Source organism: Dreissena polymorpha, chromosome 15 (assembly GCF_020536995.1).
Source record: "Dreissena polymorpha isolate Duluth1 chromosome 15, UMN_Dpol_1.0, whole genome shotgun sequence".
Lineage (NCBI taxonomy): Eukaryota > Metazoa > Mollusca > Bivalvia > Myida > Dreissenidae > Dreissena > Dreissena polymorpha.
The window spans coordinates 15,687,102-15,709,660 of NC_068369.1; the positions used below are offsets into that span (position 1 = coordinate 15,687,102).

General features: G+C 36.3%; 1 protein-coding gene across 10 annotated transcripts; it reads left to right on the forward strand.

The window, feature by feature from the left end:
• Nucleotides 1-1,632: 1,632 nt before the first annotated feature.
• On the forward strand, nucleotides 1,633-22,324 carry LOC127859948 (uncharacterized). Of its 10 annotated transcripts, XM_052397596.1 has the most exons (8): nucleotides 1,633-1,862; nucleotides 6,304-6,455; nucleotides 7,384-7,464; nucleotides 7,738-8,405; nucleotides 9,723-9,881; nucleotides 15,478-15,732; nucleotides 15,799-16,297; nucleotides 18,695-22,324. In XM_052397596.1, the coding sequence occupies exons 4-8, from the start codon at nucleotides 7,875-7,877 to the stop codon at nucleotides 21,862-21,864; spliced, it is 4,614 nt and encodes a 1,537-aa protein (XP_052253556.1). In that variant the 5' UTR covers nucleotides 1,633-1,862; nucleotides 6,304-6,455; nucleotides 7,384-7,464; nucleotides 7,738-7,874; the 3' UTR covers nucleotides 21,865-22,324. The 10 variants fall into 10 exon arrangements, with proteins under 10 accessions (XP_052253556.1, XP_052253550.1, XP_052253551.1 ...); XM_052397590.1 differs by having other exon boundaries at nucleotides 1,645-1,862; nucleotides 15,478-16,297; XM_052397591.1 differs by having other exon boundaries at nucleotides 1,645-1,842; nucleotides 15,478-16,297.
• The last annotated feature ends 235 nt before the right edge of the window (nucleotides 22,325-22,559 follow it).

Here is a 22,559-nt window from a genome sequence, read left to right on the forward strand (position 1 = left end):
TAACTTGTATTTGGAAGACAAGATTACAATTGAATTTGATTCTTTTTTATTATTCACACAGGTAATTTAATGTATGCTTAATTATATTTATTTGATCAAAATAAAAATATAAATGCTTATACAACTGTTCTTTTTGTTATATCCACGAACTTACGATAGACCAGGATAACAAACGCCTTGGAAAGATATGCACGTTCACTTTCTTCCATGTCTTTATCGAAACTTAGTTTTAACCACATTATTTTATGGTATTCCTATCGAAGTTTACATTTATGCATGAGAAACAAACAATCCGAAATACGTTTTGCATTCGTTCGATGCTTTCAACAAATAGTTAATGTTAAGAACACCACCTCCGACATATCCTTTATTCCAGTTAATCTAAATAAAACTATTATGTTTCGTCACAGAAATGACGTCACATGATTTACTACGTAATACATTTTATTATATAATCGCAGCGCTGAAGGCATTTAAAAATGAATTAAATACTATCTTGTGCAAACGTATGATCATTGATGATGTTTCGATGAAAATGCAAAGAAGTTTGTAAATACAGAAAAGGGCTTTGTGTTATTCTATTGTGTTTTTGCTAAAGGTGGGGATGTCCGACAAACTGCAGTTGTTTGCTCTTTTCATCTTTTTAATATTATAGTCACGGGAAATGAAGTTCTACTTTTTAAGGTAGCTAATCGAGCAGCCACGAAAAAAAAATGTATGCGAGCATTATGGTTACCATCAAATAATGCACAGAAAGAATCGGTTTTCAAGTTGATTTGATCTCCCCGCGCATTCCATCCCGCGAATCCCTTGTTCTCCTAAGCAAGGTAAGCATGCTATTATACAGCATTGCAGTTTACCTATATATTTTTCAAAAAGTCAGATAGCTTAATTGGTAGAGCAACACATGCCGGTATCATTAGATGGCTCATGCGTGGTTTCGGGACGAATCTCGATCTGACCTTCGTAGGTAAACTTGTGATTGAAAGGCTGGCAACTGATAGTGTGACAATCTGTTTTGGGCAGGGTTTTGAGCTAACAGTTCATTTCATTAGGTCACATGAAACCCTTAAATATGGCCCGTTTGTTGTTTAATTGCTGATTAACATAATAATTAAAAGTTCATATCCTCATTTTTATACCAGACTTTACGAACTCTACGTTCTTCTGCTAGGAATTGCCTGTAATAATTTAATTCAAATATTATCTTTATTAAAGTTTTGTGTTAGTTTCTTTTATTAAACATTAATCGAGCTCGCTTTAAGGCTTTGCCTTATTTAATATTATATAAAATCTCTCAGTGACATCGCTTCAAATACATTTAAAACACACATGAATCATAAATAAATAAATAAAACATTAAATGTAAACAAATCTCACTGTTACATCGCTTGAAATGCATTGAAATACACGTGTATTATGATTGAATAATCTTCAAATACATTGAATTTGTTTTTAGCTTGCACAGTAGTGACAAAGGTGCTAAAGTTTCTTTCTAGTATTCACCTATTATTCACACCTCTACTGGACATGCTATCTATTGCTACTTGGACGAAATTACTAAGTTCCCCTATTGCACACAAATATCAGTGTACGAAACTGTAGTAGGACGAAGCTAGTCTGGATTACCTGCCCCGGCCACTGTGGTACTAAAATATAATAATTCGACGGGAACCAGAATATTATAGTACGACGGTAACCAGCATAGGACGGAGCCCCCATAAACTAACGAAATAGTGGAAAGTAACCTCGATATAACTTCCGCCTTCAAACGTTTGTTATCAAAATTGTGTTTTTAGCATTTTTACACGAAAACACGCACTTTGACATCGGTGGTAACAGGTAAAATCTTTCTAAAGCAGGTATTTGTTTCTTAAGATTTTTTGTTTGATTTAATTTCAGTTTATAGTCGATGACATTTAATTTTCTGAAATGGCAAGTAGTGGGTGGGGTATTCTTGTTATCGCGCTGACGTAATACACAAGGCAGTACCTTAGCGACGGTGAAAACAATGCCCTAGATACGGTCGATTTACAATGTTGATTGAGCTATCTCTGCTGGCATTCCGCCAATTGCATTCCTATTTGGAAGTTGATAAGTAATTAAACGTGCTGTAATTGGTGTTTGAAATGTCTTTTGACTGTTATACATGGTTAGATTGCACTTCGAAAGCCCAATATGACCAGAAAATTAAAATATTTTGACTAAATGAAATATCTGTAAAAATAACATACGGGATGTTGGGAAAATGACCCAAACAAATGGCCAATATTCGAGTACGGCGACTTTCATATCTTTCTCATTGAGACACTAGGTAAATAAGTTTATTCTCTAATAATGGGAGTATCATGTAGATGTTGATGTAATTAATATTGTCGTTCTTTTAGAGTTCATTCATATTCATACATTGTATATTTCTACTATGTCAATTTATAATAATAACGTGAAGCTGGAAAGTTAGTAGGAAATTCTGGTACACCTACTGAAAGCCTAAGTTGTGTTATGAAAATCAAGCTTTATTTACTTTATACTGATCTGCTTTATAGTATTTCTTTTATTTTGGTGCATTATCTGTTTACATGTGTACATTGTGATTTACATGCCATTCATTATGACCCAAGATTAGTTTAATAAATGTGACTTACTTACTAAGTGTCTATCGCTTTTATGTTTTTGATTAAATCAAATTAAAACAAATAAATAGATCTAATTAATATTTCAATAAATAAAAGAAATGTCAACCTGTAAGTTAGCAGTTACTCAAATGACAAATGCATTAGAGCTGTAAGTCAATACTTAAACTGCAGTACTCAGCCCTGTTATATATCACTTCTCGTCCCTGACATGTCTTGTATAAACCAGTTGATTGTTATGAGTATGAGTGACAAATATATAAGATTTTTAGCACACACATCTATGTACATTTTTATTTTAATTATTTACCCCTGTTGCTGTCAATCGTAATTTCTTGTTTTTATGATGTCGTTCGTTTGTTGTCGTAACATTTAATCTTAATACGGTCCGTAGGAGCAATTGTCCAGATTCAGAATGACGTCGTTTGAATAAACCGATTCATGCTAGGTACGTTACTTGTGTTTTACGTAAATTTTATAATTATTAAATGCTTTATTTTTTTTTTAAATTAATTGGGCTAGTATCTTTAAGGTGTACAATTTCTGATAATCTTAATTGGACATGACTTTTAATTTGTACAATATGTAACATATCTAACTCACAGAGAGAGAAGAAGACATGGTGGCATCATCAATCGTGCTTAATGGCGCTGTCATCTACCACCCATTGTGGTTTATGACACAATGCTGTTAGTTAAGTCTGGATAATATCTGATCAAGACGAGATAATCGGTTTATGCAGAACAAAGGGGCAATAAACACCGGAATACAAAGGCTTACACGATTTAAAGATTGGTGCAAACAATCAAATAAAAAATATTGCATTTAATTTCATTAAATGTTTATTTAAGGTATCATCGTGTTTGTTTTCCCAGTAAAATAGTATACCATTATGGTTAATGTACATATGTTGTATATTTGAAATTGATATATTTATTGTTTGTTTTTAATCTTATTTGTTTCAGTAAAGTAGAACAACTTGTTTGCATGTTGAAAAAAATCTTAATTTAATCATTTAAATAATATATAAATAACAATCATGCTCTATTTCTCAATTCAAATAAAATAGCGCAGCGCTAAATATTGTTTTCACCGTCGTCAAGGGGCACGTAACTCTAACTGACGCAAGTTCCCGGATGTTGCGATAGTATGAGTTAATGTAAAATATTAGCTTGATATATTAAGTTAATAATGAACTTTGGAACAATAAGCACAACCAAAATTAAATATACTTCAGTGATACGTGACATTGAATCAGGTCTTATAAAATATAAAGGAGTATATAATATAAGTGTTTCACCTTATAAATTTTCTTCTTGGGGACTGTAGAAGATAATTTTAGAGTCTGGTAGGTTCTTGTTGAGGCTCGAGTTATTTTTTAGTTAAATAGATTGCATGAAATAACGTTATAGATATTCTGCTTGATGCAGGCGTTACGAAAAAAAGTTTTGACACAGTCACCATAATTTGCTGAGCAAAAATGCGACAAACAGTTCAATATTGTAATTCATCAAATATATCCTCTCTTCATTTATGTCCCTGATCACTGGGTCATAAGTTATACGTTTACATCTTTTTAAAATTGATATAAAAAACAGAAGGCTGAAATTGATAAATTTATATTTAACTATTTCCTCTTATGTTCCCTTTATTTCCTAAATTGATCTATTTCTTTATTAAATTTTCCAAATAAAGTTTATTATATGTTAAAAATGAGTCTTGTTGCAGGGATTTTTCTTCCCCAATTGGGAATAGAACCTGTCCCATACACTTTGGGAAAAATAAGCATGAAAAACCCTGAAATTGGGAAGATTCGCTTCGTGAAATCTTCCAATTGAGATTACAGTTTTTTAAATTGCTAGGTATCAAAAGCAAAAATCAACTCAAATATTAAATTACATTCATTCCGGCTTAAAATGTTCAGTGTAAGTGCCCATTTTATTTGATAACTTGCAGACTATGCTCTTTTGGAACAAAATTGATGGCATTTGCATTTTTGGGGGGAAATTTTCAGACAGCAATTGGGAATTTTAAAGTTTTCCTTCAATAAGGAAAGTACCTTTTACTGGTACCGGTACTTTACAAAGAATAGAAAACTCGCAAAGTTGCTTGCTTGTCCCATTCCCTGATTGTTTAATGCAGCTTGGATGTAGGCTGGTGGGAGTAGTGAGGACGTGAAAGTTTTACACAGCAGCTTGTACACACTGTTCTGACTCTCATACGCTGTCCTTAGACCCAGATTCCTGACACTTTCTATACAATTCTTAGCTCATGCTTCTGCAAAACCTGAAATTATAACAAAAATAACAATAAATATTATTTAATGAAATATCATTATAAAGGCAATACTTTCACAACATGATAAAAATATAAAGGTGACCTTTTGTCCATTGTGCGTCGTCAACACGCGTCAGATGAGTACAAAAATGGTTCTGGGTAGGTGAAAACATGGCCACCAGTGGGCGGCGCATTTTTCCTTATTAGCTGACCTGAGCACAACGTCCAATCGTCATAACACTTGGTCAGAACGTGTGTTCCAACGATATCTTGGATGAGTTTGTAAATGGTTTCGGGTGTTTGTGAAACATGGACGTCAAGGGGCGGGCAGGTTTCCTTATATGGCTATAGTCAGGTTTTTTTAATCTGATTTTGGGGAAAGGGCCTGGCCTTTTTTTAGGGGAAAAATCGCGCGAAACGCCGGATTTTGGGGAAAAATCACGCTAAACGCCGGATTATGGGTAAAATAAGCAAAGTCTTAAATAATCAATTAAGCATATTGTACTGTTTTTAAAACAAATTCAAGGTAACAGAAAATTTAATTATGCAATATTTTTCTTTTTTCTACACTGGATCAGGTTAACTTATATATTTAAAAGTTAAAAAAAAATTGGAGGGGAAAATGAAATCTAGGGGAAAATTTACCATCTGAGGGGAACAAAAAATCGGAGGGGAAAAGGCCGATTTTCGGCAGGTCACAAAGAAGGGAAAAAACCTGATAGTTAAACTTTGTTAACACTCTAAAAGTCACATAAATTGTCCAATGTTCATGAAACTTAGTCAGAAGATTTGTATGCCCCCCCTCCCCCTGGATCGAATGATTGGGGTATATTGTTTTTGGCCTGTCTGTCATTGTATGCGTGTGTCCCAAAACTTTAACCTTGGTTATAACTTTTGCAATATTGAAGATAGCAACTGGATATTTGGTATGCATGTGTATCTTATGGAGTTGCTCATTTTGAGTAGTGGAAGGTTAATGTTAAGGTCATCCTTCAAGGTCAAAGGTCAAATATATGGCTTCAAAGCGTAGAAGAGGGCATTGTGTTTCACAAATACAGCTCTTGTTTTTTTGATATCTTGGATGAGTTCGAAAATGGTTCCGGTCTGTTGATATGACCTCCAAGGGGGCGTGGCATTTTTCCTTTTATGGCTATAGTAAAACCTTGTTAACACTAGAAGTCACATTTTTAGTCCAATCGTTATCAAACTTGGTCAAAATATTTCTTTTAATAATAGCTCGGCTGAGTTCGAAAATCGTTATGGTTCGTCAAAAACATGAGCGGGACATTTTTCCTTATATGGCAAAAGTGAATCATTACTAACACTTTAGAGTCACATATTTAGTGCAGTCTAAATGAAACTTTAAATGAAACGGTGTTTGGTTTGTTTTTAGGTGTTAGCGTGTACACAAGCCATCTCAAACCGAGACCCATGAGCCTGAGACGGAGGCATGAGAACTGTAGTGTGCCCCTGCATGCGCAACAACAACAACAACACTAATTTTCTTATTTTCCTACCGACAAGAACTGAATTGTTATTTTCAAGGTAAATATTGTGAGTTTATGTACAGTCCAACCTGTACCAACGACCACCTTTTAATAGCGACCAACAGTTAATAACGACCACACAGATTTCCTCCCGAACGATTTCACTACATATTGAACCTGCGAATAAAGCCCACCTGCGAACAAAGACCAAAGACCACCTGTTTACATTCCCAAATGTCCATTTTGATAGCTTACAAGGACCACTGCAATCATACAAAATCAACGATTTCGCAACTTTCAAAAAACAAAATGGCCGCCATGACCCTGTCTAGTCACGTGATACACATCTCCCAGTGGACTCGTCGGTTGCTATGGAGATATTGACAAGTGACAGTTTATCGCACTCGATAGCAGTTGTTTGTTTATTTAACACGCATTGATAATTGGTAGTCGCCTGCTTATTTTATGCATTTGACAGTTTGTCAAAAGTTTAAAAATTTGCCTTTGTATTTAAGTGATTCGCGATTAATGTACTAATTGCCGAAAATATCAAAGACACGTTTGGGGCTTTCATAAACTCCTTAAGGAAATGCATGGTTTTATATGAGTTACCATGCCTTAAACACAAACATTTTGATAGTCATTCCCTTCTTAAATATCTCCGTGATAAGTCGTGAATAGATTATAGATAAGTAAATTGTCAGTTCAAATTAACCATCATGGCTTCCAAGCGTAAGTTCTTGACGTTGGAAGAACGCGTTAAGGTCATTAGTTTGTTAGGTAAAGTAACAGTTGTAGACGAGTTTTCTTTGTAGAATGACATGTACATATACATGTATGTCTATAGTTACTTAAACATGTATATGCTTAATGAAATAAATAATAAAAACATAAGGGAATGGAAATAATAAATATAAAAACAAAACTGTGTTTCCAATCCTTTATCTCATTATACATGCATAAGTATTCTATCATATTTTGCACAGTTTCAATCGACCCTTCGAATAAAGACCACCTGTGAACAAAGACCACAACGACCAAATCCCTTGAGTGGTCAATATTGACAGGTTAGACTGTATATAATTCATTTAAATGATACTTGTTAAAATGTTAGTGAGTTTAAAAGTGTAAGGCATTATCTCTCTTATTATGAATATTGATATACAAGATTTGTTTAAGCCACAGCGTTTGATTTCCCAATTCGTTCAGAATTGATGAGATAATTGGGGTTGGGGTGGTTAGTAAGTCTTTCAAAGTTTCTTATCTAAAACCCATTTCAGTTGGTTTAATTCTTTGAACAGACGATCTCAGTTTTATAAAATATACTTATTTAATTAAAGGACAAATAAAGCAACCAAGATAACATGATCAGTGGATGCTCACGGACAATAACATTTACGACGTGCCATAATACCATCTACTCCTCGGTTGTCCACAAACTAACTCTCTACTGAATGGTTCATGTAGTCTCCTGGGGATGGCTGCCGGCACCAACATCTTCACCGATAAGCAGACCAATAACTGGTTCAAAGCTTGCATTGCCCTCAATTTGACAAAGGATGGATTGACTGACTTTGTTGTGACGGAATTACTAAACGTCCAAACAATAGTTGGTAGAAGTTGTGGACAATGCTTTATTCAAAACCTTATACCGTGTCCAACTCAGGACGTGTGTAAAAAGAGGAAACGAAATAACTGTTCTTTCCACAATTCACAACAACCAAAGTCATGCCCAACATGTGATAAGGTGAAACAAAATATCACATTGTTACACAGATTTAATGGGCCTAGTTGGGCAAACACGAAAGCTGAAAGATGGGCAATGGATCCGTGGGAAATTGGCAAATGCTACCTCCCACGGGACGGATATAGCAGCGTATCCTCTGTGCAAGAATCTGACTTCAATGGTGTGGTAAGCATCATGTTGAACTGCACGCATTTCCAGACATGCCTCTCCGCCGTATGCCTGTGTCCACCTCCACCTGATAAGCGATGCCCGCTTGAGAAGGTAATCTTTAAATCTACCAGTCTAAAAGACTGAATATGTGTCTAGTTTAACCAGGGTTTTTTTTTACTAAGAAAGTGACGCCGATATTCGGCGTCTTCCCCTACCAGAATTTTTCCCCTAAAAATACCATTTCCCCTCCAAAAATATAATTTTTCACCAAAATATAATATTTTACCCTCAAGAAATGTTTTTTTTCTTTTGGGAAGTCGACACTTATCCAATTTGTACCATGTACAACGATCTCGCTCTCTCTCTCCCGACGAACACTCGAATCTGGGAATCCCAGTGATTCTATATATAGCTCTTAAATTACGTCATGGAAACTGGGCAACTAATCGTATTAATCATGTGACTATTTTACTGGATTCCGGTCTTGCGCGAGAAGGGTGTTTCGTCAATTAATTACCGGAAACCAGTCGAATTTTCATCCGGGTTATGTGAAAGCCAAGATATAACCGTTAAAACAGAAAAAGTCTCACAATTGGCGTTCATACACGAACAAAATAAAACGTTCGGACTCGGAAAATATTAATTGCGTTGACGCATTTTTTTAGAATGAATCATCAAAAACCGTTGAAACCCAGCAGGATTCGGAGGTACATGTAATCAACATCGAATAATACTGTCGGATTATTGTGAAAGTGAAAGTAGACAATCGGCAGCTGCCGCACCTTTCCCTTCCAATACTGTAGCAGATCTAGATCGTCAACCCATTCATCATGAAATTGAAATCATAATATTGACATCGTTCCCCGGCCCCAGTTAAAATCATTTCCCATTATTAGATCTACACCTGCAACTTTATTTAGGACTTTGACTTTAATATCATACTTGTTCATGTGTTTAAGAACAAAAAGGGCAGAGACATGTCTCTTTTTCTAAAAAAAACACCTGAAGTCTGTAGGTGAGTTATAGACATTGAAATGAACAGTTTTTATTTTTTCCCCAAATATGTCTCTTTCGCGCTCGATTTTCCCCTTTTACCCAGCGTCCAGCGTCTTCCCCTTTTTCTAAAAAAAACCCCTGGTTTAACAAAGTTAGTTTGTTAACTCATGAATTGTTCATATGTATATTTCTATGTGATATGACGCTATTTATGTCATGCAATAATTTCTAAATGCATCAAATATACACGTCTTAGTTAAAATAGTCTATGTATATTTAAACATTTTTACAATCACATGTCTTCACTTCGACGCTGACAGTCCATCTGTGTATAGGTTTACCTCAATTCTTCTTTTCTTGGTCCTTAACATCACAGCGATCCTTTCTCACTCTAGGGGTCCTTAACGTCACAGCGATCCTTTTTCCCTCTAGGTCCGTCAAATAGGCCGAGATGTACGCCACACTGCCGACTGCAAGGTTACAGATGCTGATCTGCAGTACTTCTTTCTGACACTGACCACCCTACTTGCTGATCCAGTCCGCTTATTGCATGATTTCTCAGCAACAGAAGCGCGCAGGAAACTCAGTGATGTAAATTTATTGTATTTGTGTTGTTTGTCTCTTTATAAAGACGTATATAATATAAAGAATGCTTCAGGACTCAACATTAACCTAAAAACCAACTTGCAAGTACTTAGAAAATCTACTTGCCCTGAACGTAAAACCACTTGCCCAAACATGAAATATCACATTAACTGTAAACCTCATATTTGTTTTATAAAGATCAAAATGATACACCACAAAAGCTTTTTTTATTTTTGCACATTTAATAAAATGATTAAAGTCTAATTAAAATCGAAATTAAATGCACTTTGTTCTTTTTTACACTTGCCTGGGCGGGCAACTAGATTATAAAATGACTTGCCCGGACCCAACTTTTACTTGCCAGAGGCAATAGGACAACCGTTTATGTTGAGCCCTGTGCTTGCAATGGCCCCAGGAATATGTGTACTACATGTACAAGGTGTTTGGTTGTATCATTAGAAAATTGCACTTGAATTATTTTCAATCAAAATAAAAACACCAGTGCTCCAGCTAGGCCTAAATGGAGTGCCCTGCCCTCCCTAAGCCCTGACCTGCCCTTCCAAGGCAACGGCTTGCCCTTTTATTTATAATTTTTTAGACATTTTTATAATTTATAAACCCGTATTTAATTGTTATCAATTTATCCCTCATTGTAAACATTATACGCACGGTTTAATAATAATGGAAATTATATATTCTTACAATTATTCATTATATATAAATTAATATGCAACAGGGAGCATTCCAGCTTAGACCGCACGCTCGAAAGTGCCCTTTTGACAAAAGACTGCGCACTCCAAAGTGCTCTTGTGACAAAATAGCCCCCCCCCCCCCCCCCCCCCTGCTCTTTTAAAATCCTAGCTGGAGCACTGTAAATACTGCTTTGATGAATATCACTGGACATAAAATCAAAATCGTTGAGTGAACTAGAACCAATTAATTGGACCTACAAGGCAAATCTAACTGTCATGAAATATCAATATAATGAAGCACATTAACAACTTTGAAATATTCAATCGTTTTGGCCAAAGATATTGAAAATCACATTATTGAATGGAGATATTGGAATCATATAATAACACGATAGTAAATAATTAGTAGAACAAATTAAGGCTTTATTAAAACGAACGCATATATGCATTTAATAATTGTCAATATGGGAATTGTATGCCCCTTGTCCAAGAAGAAGGGGTTTATTGTTTTGCTGGATGTCGGTCGGTCTGTCTGTCGGTAGAGCAGTCTGAATGTCGGTATACCAGTTCGTTTCAGATCCATAACTCGTCAACGAATTAACCGATTCAGATTGGCTATTGACCTTTGAGAGTAGATGACCCCTATTAAAATTGGGGTCACTAGGTCAAAGGTTAAGGCCACAATCACACTAAGTGTGAAAATCGTTGCAGATCAATAACTCGTCAACAAATTGACCGATTGGCTTTATACTTCACATGTGCATTGGCCTTGAAAAGAAGATGACCCCTATCGAAATTGGGGTCACTAGGTCAAAGGTCAAGGTCACTATCACACTTAGTGTGAACATCGTTTCCCATCAATAATTCGTCAACTGATTCACCGATTGGCTTGATACTTCACATGTGCATTGGCCTTTAACAGTAGATGGCCCATATTGAAATTTGCAGGCTTTCTACTGGTCCCTACTTTTCCCTACTTTATTTTCTTAACCCTATTTTCCCTACTTTTTTTCGAAAATAGCCCTATTATCCCTACTTTTTCATTTTGCAAATAAAATAAATAAAATGTAAAATGAAGGCTTACATGATTCTTCTTTAGATATTTTGCAGAATTTCGATTCATTATGAATCAGTTCAGATGTGTTTGGGGATCACCTTGTGATGTCCATCCTTGAAAGCACCATGGCTCCTTGGCTAGTCAGTACAGAAATACTGGTCTTTAGGTAAGATAATTTCTTTTTACACTGTGAAAATACATGTATGTTCTATTACATATGTGCTTCTTGAAATAGAGGTGAAAGATATGCACGCTTCATCTAGACTTTACACTCACTACCAAGTTTTTTTTTCACAATGATGCTACTAGCTGAGGGAACCCACAAATGCCATGATTTGTTTTAAACCTCACGGCTTAAATTCGAAATTGCAGATGCTGCTTTCCTTTCTTACTAAATACATATGAGTTTATATGTTATGCTTGCTTTTCTTAAGTGTCATATTAATCATAAATAATTTTGTATGACCCCACACAAAAGGGAGGGGGTGATTTGCCATTGTTTGTCTGTCCATCCATCTGGCTGTCCATAGCCCAATGTTTGCATCGCGCAGAACTCAAAAGTATAGCTGCTAGAGCCATCTTTCTGTAAATAGTTGTCAGCATGTGAACTTGTATACCTGAGTATTTTGATGCAAGTGTATCAGATATCTATGGAGTTATGGCCCCTAATTTAGCAAACGATATGAATCTTTGTGACGGAGCCAAATTGTAGGGGCATCTGTGTCCTATGGACACACATCTACTTTAAAATTAATTAATTGATTAAAATTTTATTAACACCTTGGCATTTGTAGTTTGATATAAGACACTGCATTTACCAACTGCTTTGACCAGCCTTGATTTGCTTTGTGTTAATACTATGTTGCAGCAGTGACATACATGTACTAACAACTTAGATCCATACAATGTCCATTTTAGTACTATAGCTAGTCAGTTTCACTTACATAAAAATTTCTCATTACCACTCTTAATCATTGTTGCGGGTGCTTAGTGTACTTGTCAATATTATTTCAAGTGACTTGAATGTGGATGATTTAGGGAACTGATTATTTAGTGATTTGTACAGAAGATCAAGGTTGGTTTTCTGATTAATCCAGTATGTTTCTTATTGAGTTAATTAGCGAACAGGTGATCTTGCTATTAATAGCAAAAATATCAACTTGCGAACAAATATTGTTGACATCAGTACACTAGCATCTTGTAGCTTATCTGCTTGTGCAAGTTTATTTAGCTAGCTGTCTTTAAAGGTATTAGATCCATTAGTTTTCCTGCATGCTAGTCAATACTAACCAGCCATAATGCCACATGGAATAACAAAATTTAACGCTTCCTGGCTTTGGAAAACAGACTTTTAATCGACATCAACTAAATACTTGGTGTGAAAAGGACTCCTCCTCTGACTTTGCTGGTTACTGTTTTCTTTGTAAGAAAACTATACAGTGTGTAAATACTGGTGCAACACAAACACTGAACCATGCCCAGGGCCAGAAACACAAAGATGCAGTATCTCAGGCATATAATATGGTTCATGTAAATGTTGGAGGCCTATAACTAACTGAATATATTACTTAAATGTTTGGCCAGTGTATTGAAGCGTGCATATCCTATTCCACCTCATTGTGTTGTAGATTGCTTTTTATGTAAATAATAAATGCTGAGCTTGTGTTATTTTTTGCATACTTTTTGCATAAATGTAACCATGCAATCAATTATGTTTTCTAACTGCTTATGATCATGGATACAACACACAATGGTACATGCCAATACTTATGCTTATGTAGTATCTTTTTAGCTCTTACACTTACTAACATGTATGCTTTGAAACTAATTTTACAGTAAAACTGCGATAACTCGAGGTAACACGGGACTGACATTGATGCTAGAGTAATCGCAGGTTTCGAGTAATCGCCAGCTCAAGTTATTGCAATTCTACTGTACTTAACCCTTTACTCCATGTATACTTATTTAGACACCTTTGCAAATGGAATAGACCTTGGTCTCTGTTTGCTTATACAATTATAATAAAAATATAATTCTTCACTATTGCCTGTGATGAGAAAATTCTTTGTTTTAGTACTAGTGCAAGAATACTTATATATTCATAGTGGGTGTATTTTGGTACATATTCATGGAGGAAAGGGTTAATACTAAGGGCTTTTGTACTTTGCTTTATAAGATTAACAGTGTATGTTTTGAATGTCATGTTCATTATTGTATTTCATTGTGTAAATTGATGTTAATTGAGGAATAAAAATTTCAGGTGCCTTTATTTCAAGGATGGGCAGAACAAGGCATTCTCACAGCATCAGATGGGCTAGGTTATGTATCAATTTAACGGTAATTCCAGCTGAAAAATGGTAATGATTTTTATGCTCCCCTTCGAAGAAGAGAGGGTATATTGCTTTGCTCATGTCGGTCTGTCGGTCGGTCTGTCTGTCGGTCGGTCCGTCCACCAGGTGGTTGTCAGACGATAACTCAAGAACGCTTGGGCCTAGGATCATGAAACTTCATAGGTACATTGATCATGACTTGCAGATGACCCCTATTGATTTTGAGGTCACTAGGTCAAAGGTCAAGGTCACGATGACCCAAAATAGTAAAATGGTTTCCGGGTGATAACTCAAGAACACATATGCCTAGGATCATGAAACTTCATGGGAAGATTGATCATGACTCGCAGATGACCACTATTGATTTTGAGGTCACTAGGTAAAAGGTCAAGGTCACGGTGACCCGAAATAGTTAAATGGTTTCTGGATGATAACTCAAGAACACATATGCCTAGGATCATGAAACTTCATGGGTAGATTGATTATGACTCGCAGATGACCCCTATTGATTTTGAGGTCACTAGGTCAAAGGTCAAGGTCACGGTGACCCGAAATAGTAAAATGGTTTTCAGATGATAACTCAAGAACTCATATGCCTAGGATCATGAAACTTCATAGGTAGATTGATCATGACTCGCAGATGACCCCTATTGATTTTGAGGTCACAAGGTCAAAGGTCAAGGTCACGGTGACCCAAAATAGTAAAATGATTTTCGGATGATAACTCAAGAACGCTTTTGCCTAGGATCATGACACTTAATAGGTACATTGATCGTGACTCGCAGATGACCCCTATTGATTTTCAGGTCACTAGGTCAAAGGTCAAGGTCACAGTGACAAAAAACGTATTCACACAATGGCTGTCACTACAACGGACAGCCCATATGGGGGGCATGCATGTTTTGCAAACAGCCCTTGTCTTATTTAGCCCTTCTTTTTAACAGTAAAAATCCCTATTTTGCCCTACTTTTTGCTAAAATCTTGCCCCACTTTTGCCCTACTTTTTTGTGGAGAGGCAGTAGAAAGCCTGTAATTTGGGTCACTAGGTCAAAAGTCATGGTCACTGGCACAAAAAATTGGAAAAGCGATTCTGATCAATAACTTGTTAACAAATCGACCGGCTTGATACTTCCCATGGGCATTGGCCTTGGATAGTAGATGACCCCTATCGAAATTAGGGTCACTAGGTCAAAGGTCATGGTCACTGTCACAATAAGTGTGAAAATTGTTTCCGATCAATAACTCATCAACAAATTGACTGATTTGCTTGATACTTCACATGCGCATTGGCATTGGGCAGTAGATGGCCCCTATTGAAATTGGGGTCACTAGTTCAAGTCCTATTTGGGGGGCATATGTCTCCGTCCATGGAACACTTGTTTATATGGTTTTCTGCCCTGCAAACTTGTCTCTACTTGGTCTATTGTATAATATACAAACACAGATTATATAATAATGGATTTTGATATCATAAAACTGCGAATCTGTGTTGAAAAGTCTACAAATGCAAATACTGTATGTAGTTGCAGAATGATCGTCTTTCACTTGATGATTTGGGCAAGTTGTTGAAAGAAGCCAATAAAACCCTCACACAAGCAAAAGAGGCCGGAGAACGTTTTTCTGAAGAGGCTGTAAGGACCCTGAGAGAAGGTTTGAATACCTTAGAGGCTAAAATACTGGCTGGAGAACAACGCCTTAAAAACAAGGCACAGGCTGGAGAACAAAGCATTGAAAACAAAACACAGGCTGGAGAGAAAATTATTGAAAACAAGACACAGGCAGGAGAACAACGCATTGAAAACAAAACACAGGCTGGAGAACAAAGCATTGAAAACAAGACACAGGCTGGAGAACAACGCATTGAAAACAAGACACAGACTGGAGAACAAGGCATTGAAAACAAGACACAGACTGGGGAACAGAGCATTGAAAACAAGACACAGACTGGAAAACAACGCATTGAAAACAAGACACAGACTGGAGAACAAAGCATTGAAAACAAGACAAAGGCTGGAGAACAAAGCATTGAAAACAAAACACAGACTGGGGAACAAAGCATTGAAAACAAGACACAGTCTGGAGAACAATGCATCGAAAACAAGACACAGGCTGGAGAACAAAGCATTGAACACAAAACACAGGCTGGAGAACAAAGCATTGAAAACAAAACACAGACTGGGGAACAACGCATTGAAAACAAAACACAGGCTGGAGAACAAAGCATTGAAAACAAAACACAGGCTGGAGAACAACTCATTGAAAATAAGACACAAGAAAGCATCAACCGCATAAATCAAGCAGCGAATGAAAAGGAGCTAGACGAATACGAGCGAGGCGTAGCAGGTTTGTAATTTAAACAAGTTTTATTTGACAAAATATATATAACCTTCGTTATAACCAATTTGCACACTTGAATAAGCATGAATTACCAAACAGACAAACATTAGCACTCAAACGTTTGAACTTGGGTTAATAAACCATCCTCATATAACTAGAGATGGGTCACTTGGATTCATAGTGGATCTGTCTGTCATATGGCCAGTCTGTCCTTCATTCTGCCCGTCAGTCTTTAAAACTACCATGGAATAGGCTTTTCATTAAGTTGATCTCCTTTGATAATTGCCTTCATGATATACTCTCAGAACGGAGTGCATAAAACCAGCGAAAGTGCGTTTTATGGGTATGTGTATCTGTATTTCTGCGAAAAAGTACATGTATTCGAATAATGCATATATGTTCACAGTGCTCACTCTGGCCTTCAGAAAATAATAGCCATATTTTTTTTCCTTAAAAAAATAATAGCCAAAACATATGCGGACTTTTCCGCAAAACGGTACTGAAGGCAAAAAGAAAGAGAAAACCATGAATCTCATTTTATCTATGTTTTATTAAATGTATATCTATTGATTTAAGTTATAATATATATATATATATATATATATATATATATATATATATATATATATATATATATATATATATATATATACTCAAAAACAAGCATAATATCAGTGTGTCATTTTCTTATAAAATATTATCATGGCTTTACAATAAAGAATACAATCAATGTTGTGGGTGTGACTTAACAAACCAGATCTCAGCTACAGTTACATACACATAAGAATTAAGGGCAGAGGCCCCAACCCACCCAGAGCACTAATTATACTATTTTTTATAGTTTTTCCAATTGCAATTTTTGGTGAATACTCGAAATATTATAAACCACACCTTCCGTACAACCGCATGCGTATTCGTCATTCTATTTTTGCTGTTATGAACTTCGAAAATAAATCATAATGGACGAAAAAAATACAGTATCCGAAAACGGTAATCCGAAAAATTGTACGCGTTTTGCACATGAAATATGCATAATATAAAATATTAATATGCATAATCTAAAATGTGCATATCGTTCGACTACTTTATCTCTTAATACGGCGTTTGCCATCGGCCGCAATATTGTAGGCAGAGGCCAATATCAATTGTAAATGATTTATTCCAAAAATAACACTTTCGCAATGCCGATCATGTTTACATCAATTAACGTCACAGCGCGTGAGTTAAAATACACCACCTTAGTGTAATTCCAAACACGTGTTTCGTTAAAATTAGCTGACCATGGCATATGCCGGGTCCCTTTGAATTGGGAAAACCAGGTTACCTGGTTAAAAATTGGAATCATTATGTTAAAGCAGACGACAAACAGCGGTAATTACGGGGATAATTAGTTGATGGCGATTAAATAATTATTTCATCAAGCAATGTTCAACGTAATCTAATTGCAGAAAAAACGGCGTGCAAAACAAAACCAGCCAACAATATTAGCGGCGATTTTCAATAATGACGATTAAATAATAATTGGCGAAAAATTAACAAAGATCTAACAGTTACCGATAATTGGTAAAGCACAGGGAGATTAAAGACGTTTTTTCCGATATATATCGCTGCTGTCGGACACTGATTGAGAAAAATGCTCTAGGCCACAATGTCGCAGAAGTTATTGACGCGTGTATGACAATACACAGGGTCGAGTGTGTACACAGGTAATCTCGTTATCGATTTTTCCTGCTTGATGGCCCGATTTGCAGGTGTTTCGCAATCGCGGGACAACATTTAGTGGCAATTTGTTTTTTTATTTAGGCGGATAAAATAATCGCCATTTTTTCTAGACATTTTTAAGAAATAATAGCCAGTTGGATAAAATAATCGCCATTGGCGATAATGTCTGGCAGCAGCGTGAGCACTGTGTTCACAAATAAATTCAGCTGGGTACATTTTTATGCGGATTAGACCGTTTTTAATTAGAAATTAAAACTGCATGATACATTTTCGATACACGCCTTCTGTCGGCTTCCAACTCAATAATAGAAGTAAATACGTACTACATTTTAGAAGTGTATTATAATAATAAACACTACAGCAAATCGGTAGGGATCATGCTATAAGCGGTACTTAATGTGAAATAACTTAAAAAATACTTTTCTACTAGTTCTTTTTTGCGCACGAAAGAACAAACTAGATTCGGGAATCCAAAGAAGTTTTTTACTAAACATTTATAAAAGGAGACAAATTTATTCAACAATTGTAATAACTATTATCTTATATTTGAAAATACAATATCGTATTATTCATAGACATGCACCTTTTATGCGGTGTTTTCTTTAAAAAAAAATTAGTATATGGTAACTGCATAGAAACATGCAGGTTATTTGTTTTTATTAAGAAGTATTACTATTTCAGATCTTCTAAAGCGATTGGTGAACCATTACCGTGATACCGTTTGCTACGTGCCTCTGTCTACTTTGGATCCTAGTCTCGATAAGCACATACAAGACGTCTATGCCACCCCAAAAATACACAAGATGAAGATTGAGAATGATGGGAGACGCACACAACAGGAACAAATATTAACATACAAAGATTGCTTTTATAGAGGTGATCATTTATCTAGACGTACATATTTACAAGGCGAGCCAGGTAGCGGCAAGACAAGTTTTGCTTCCAAGTTAGTTCACGACTGGTGTAACGTGCACGAGCCCTCGACAGAATCAAAAGAACAAACGGCGTTTGGTGATGTTGATACCCTTCATGAATTCAAGTTTCTCTTTTTCATTTCGTTGCGCGATTCGAGAGAACAGACACATGTAACACACATGATACAAACACAGCTCATCTACAAAATCTACGCGGCAGACGAATGGGAAAGTGCGAATAATCTGGTCCTAAACATAATGAGAAATGTGATGTACCTCGTCGTTCAAGACGGTATGGATGAGTGGTCTGGTAAAGAAGCTCTGCCATCTATGGACGGAGTTCCTAAGGATCATTGCATTGTGCTCACAACTTCTAGACCATGGAAACTCGCGGACGAACGTATCAAGAATTCTCAAATAGACATATTGATGGAAGTTTACGGAGTAATTGATTCTGAGGGATTCAGTAAAAGGATACTGCGACATCTTCTTGATGAAACAAAGGATCTTAACGAAACTGTGAAGAAGTTTCAGAACTTTCTAGAGAGTCATAACCTTGATTCGATATCATCTTCGCCCATGCTGCACACGCTTGTCCTATGTACATGGGTAGATGATATGGCCGAGAGTCTTACCGGAGCGTCAAGGTGTGAATTGTACACCACTCTGCTTGAAAACTTATGCAAAAAAGCTAACCCACAAATGAGTTATTTCAATCAATACTACCCATCACCAGTAAACTGCTTTTCTCGAACGAAGTATGTTAAACCAAACATGGAACATATAGATGTTATAGCCAAAGCTGCGTTTTCATTTTTGTTTTCAAATGAAAAAGAAACATCACTAGTGTTCAGCGACATTATTCTTTCGGCTCATTTGTCTGAAAGTACAAAGCAGTTCGCACTTCATTCAGGATTAATATCCAAAAGAAAAAGTAAAAAATGTTATGATAATACAAGCTCGTTTGTCCACAAGACTGTTCAAGAGTTCTTTGCTGCTCTTCACATCTCCAACAATACAGACGTGATTGATAACGTTATTTGCGAATATCTCAAAAGAAATAGGGATTCTGATCTGGATATTTCTCAAGTTCTCATATTCCTCTGTGGCTTCAACATCTTGGCAGCTAATAATCTATCTGCACTGATGAATCAGGTCAACGATGTTCGTCATGGGTTTGATCACTATGATTTCCAAAGCGTCATCCTGTCAGGTTATAGGGAGGCTGTGGCAAACAAGAACACTCCAATTGACCTACATATGAGTCACTTTTACCTACATCTGAGTCACTTTTTCGTTTGGGTTGATAATGCTGAAGATTTGATCCCCATCTTGGCACTGAACACTCCACGGGCTCGATCTTTATGGGTTTTCATGGGACATGTAATAATACCTTCACAAGCCTTGTCGACTTATCTTTGTCAGGGACCTACACCCGTCTCATTAGCTGCATGTGATTATGCCGACCCCTCTACAAGAGCGAAGCAGAAAATAGTCAGATTGTCTGCATCTTGTATTGAAATTGACTTATCAGCGTGTCACAACCTGGAACAATTGAAGCTCAAGTGTGATATAACCGTGCTACCAAATGCACTTGCGGGTTTGAAGAAGTTGAAATATCTAACAATGGATATGGGTTGTAAATGTGAAGCGCTTGACTTGTCACATTATGAACACATAGAACATTTGGAGCTCAAGGGTGATATAACCGTGCTACCAAATACACTTGCGGGTTTGAAGAAGTTGAAATATCTAACAATGAAATGGGATTGTAAATGTGAAGCGCTCGACATGTCACATTATGAACACATAGAATCAATTGATCTCGGAAAAGGAGTAACTTTACTACCACACTCTATTACTAATTATAAGAATCTAAAATGTACTAAAATATGCACAGCTTATAAAGAACTAGATTTGTCAATGTTTGAAAACTTAAATTTGATAACAATCAGCAAAAAAGTGGAAGTGTTACCGAATCAACTAATCATTAATAACAATAAAAAACTTGAGTTTATTGAATTGTATAAATTTGATTTCAACAGATGTGACAAGAAAGACATTCATACATGGTGTCTACTGAACGGTGCTGATCCAGTACTGTGTGCAGACTATACTCCAGTACTGCCCTCCATAGAACAAATTAAACTGTTTAAAGTAACGTGTTCCTCCACCTGGCTGCGCAGTCTGCTCACCACACTGTTTACACTCGATCATAGGGTGACGTGTTATCTGACTGAATGTGACATTACTTCACTCAAAGGCAGCAAGTCATCTAATGGATGCACAATAATAACAACGGATTTAAACAATACGTGTACATTCAATGCCTCTGTCGTTAGCCCTGGTCTATGGGAGACTCTGCTCGGTCTTAGTGTCAAGAATCTGAGTATTTCGGGTCAGGAATGGGAAAATAATCATGTATCGTCATTGTCACAGTCACTAGCAACCCTCTCACAGCTGGAAACGCTTAGAATGCATTTAATTGCATATATCGACCTACAGCTTCCTCTGTCATTGAATCATGTGACTGTCTGTTTTAATACATTGCATCCATCAGAACTTCGCCAGCTGGTGAACAAGCTGTCTGCACGGACTCACTCACTTGAGTGTAGAGTGGAATTCGTTTGTGGTCATTTCAAGGACACAAATATTTATATGAAACATTTAATTCCAGCAGAGGAATACATACCTATCCAACAAGAACTCGATACTATGCAGCATGTTGATGTGGAACGATTTCGAATATATGACTGGGCACGTTCCACCAATCAATGGTCTGCACGTGACAGTGTTGTTGATGGTGATCTTGTTGATGAGATTGTTGATAATGAATTTTGTAAAGACTTTCTTAAATTGTTTCGCATGACCGACAAGAGTAAGATTGACGGCCTCAGTCGCATATCAATGCGACTTAAGATTAAGATCCAACCTTGACGTAGTAAAGTGTAACATGTGACAAGACAGTAATATTAACATGTTCTTGTGTGAGTGTTACATGTGGCAAGACATTAATATTTACATGTTCTTGTGTAAGTGATACATGTGCAAGACAATAATATTTACATGTTCATTGTGCAAATTGTAATCATATTTTTTTTTAAGTTTGTTTTTTACTGTCTGATGCAAATCAAATGATTTCAAATGTTTTAAATGTTTGTTGTGTCTCTAACGATGATTTTCTGAGATTGATAATACTTATAAGAACCGAAGAATACTGATGGCAAATGATGAATAAGTTTGTGCAAATGATATTGCAACAATAACGAATACGGCAACAATGACAATGTTGCTGTTGTTGAAGCTGCTGCATGTGATGGTGATGATGTTTATTATGATAATACTGACGCAAATGTGTTTTGTATTATGATGATAATGAATAAAGCTAATGACTGCCTGTCTGCCTTGTAAACCTCAACCTGATGCCTGATAACCATCCTTATGTCTGGTAAGTCTGGCTCAACTTCTGTTGGCCACCGATTAAGTACGTATTAAGTAAACATCCGTCTGTCGCCACTTCCTGTTCTCAAACCACCACCCTTGTCCTCTATTCTGTAGCTGTCATCACCAGCGTTACCCATGCTTTGCAAACCAAAGGTATCGAACATATGTTAACTTATCAGTAACCAAAC

Bases quoted from the DNA above. Each gene is read 5' to 3' on its own strand.
- LOC127859948 (XM_052397590.1), top strand. From the start codon at position 7,875: ATGGCTGCCGGCACCAACATCTTCACCGATAAGCAGACCAATAACTGG. The intron at 8,406-9,722 runs GTAATCTTTAAA...TTTTCCCTCTAG, and splicing joins AGCGATGCCCGCTTGAGAAG to GTCCGTCAAATAGGCCGAGA. The intron at 9,882-15,477 runs GTAAATTTATTG...TACTGTATGTAG, and splicing joins CGCGCAGGAAACTCAGTGAT to TTGCAGAATGATCGTCTTTC.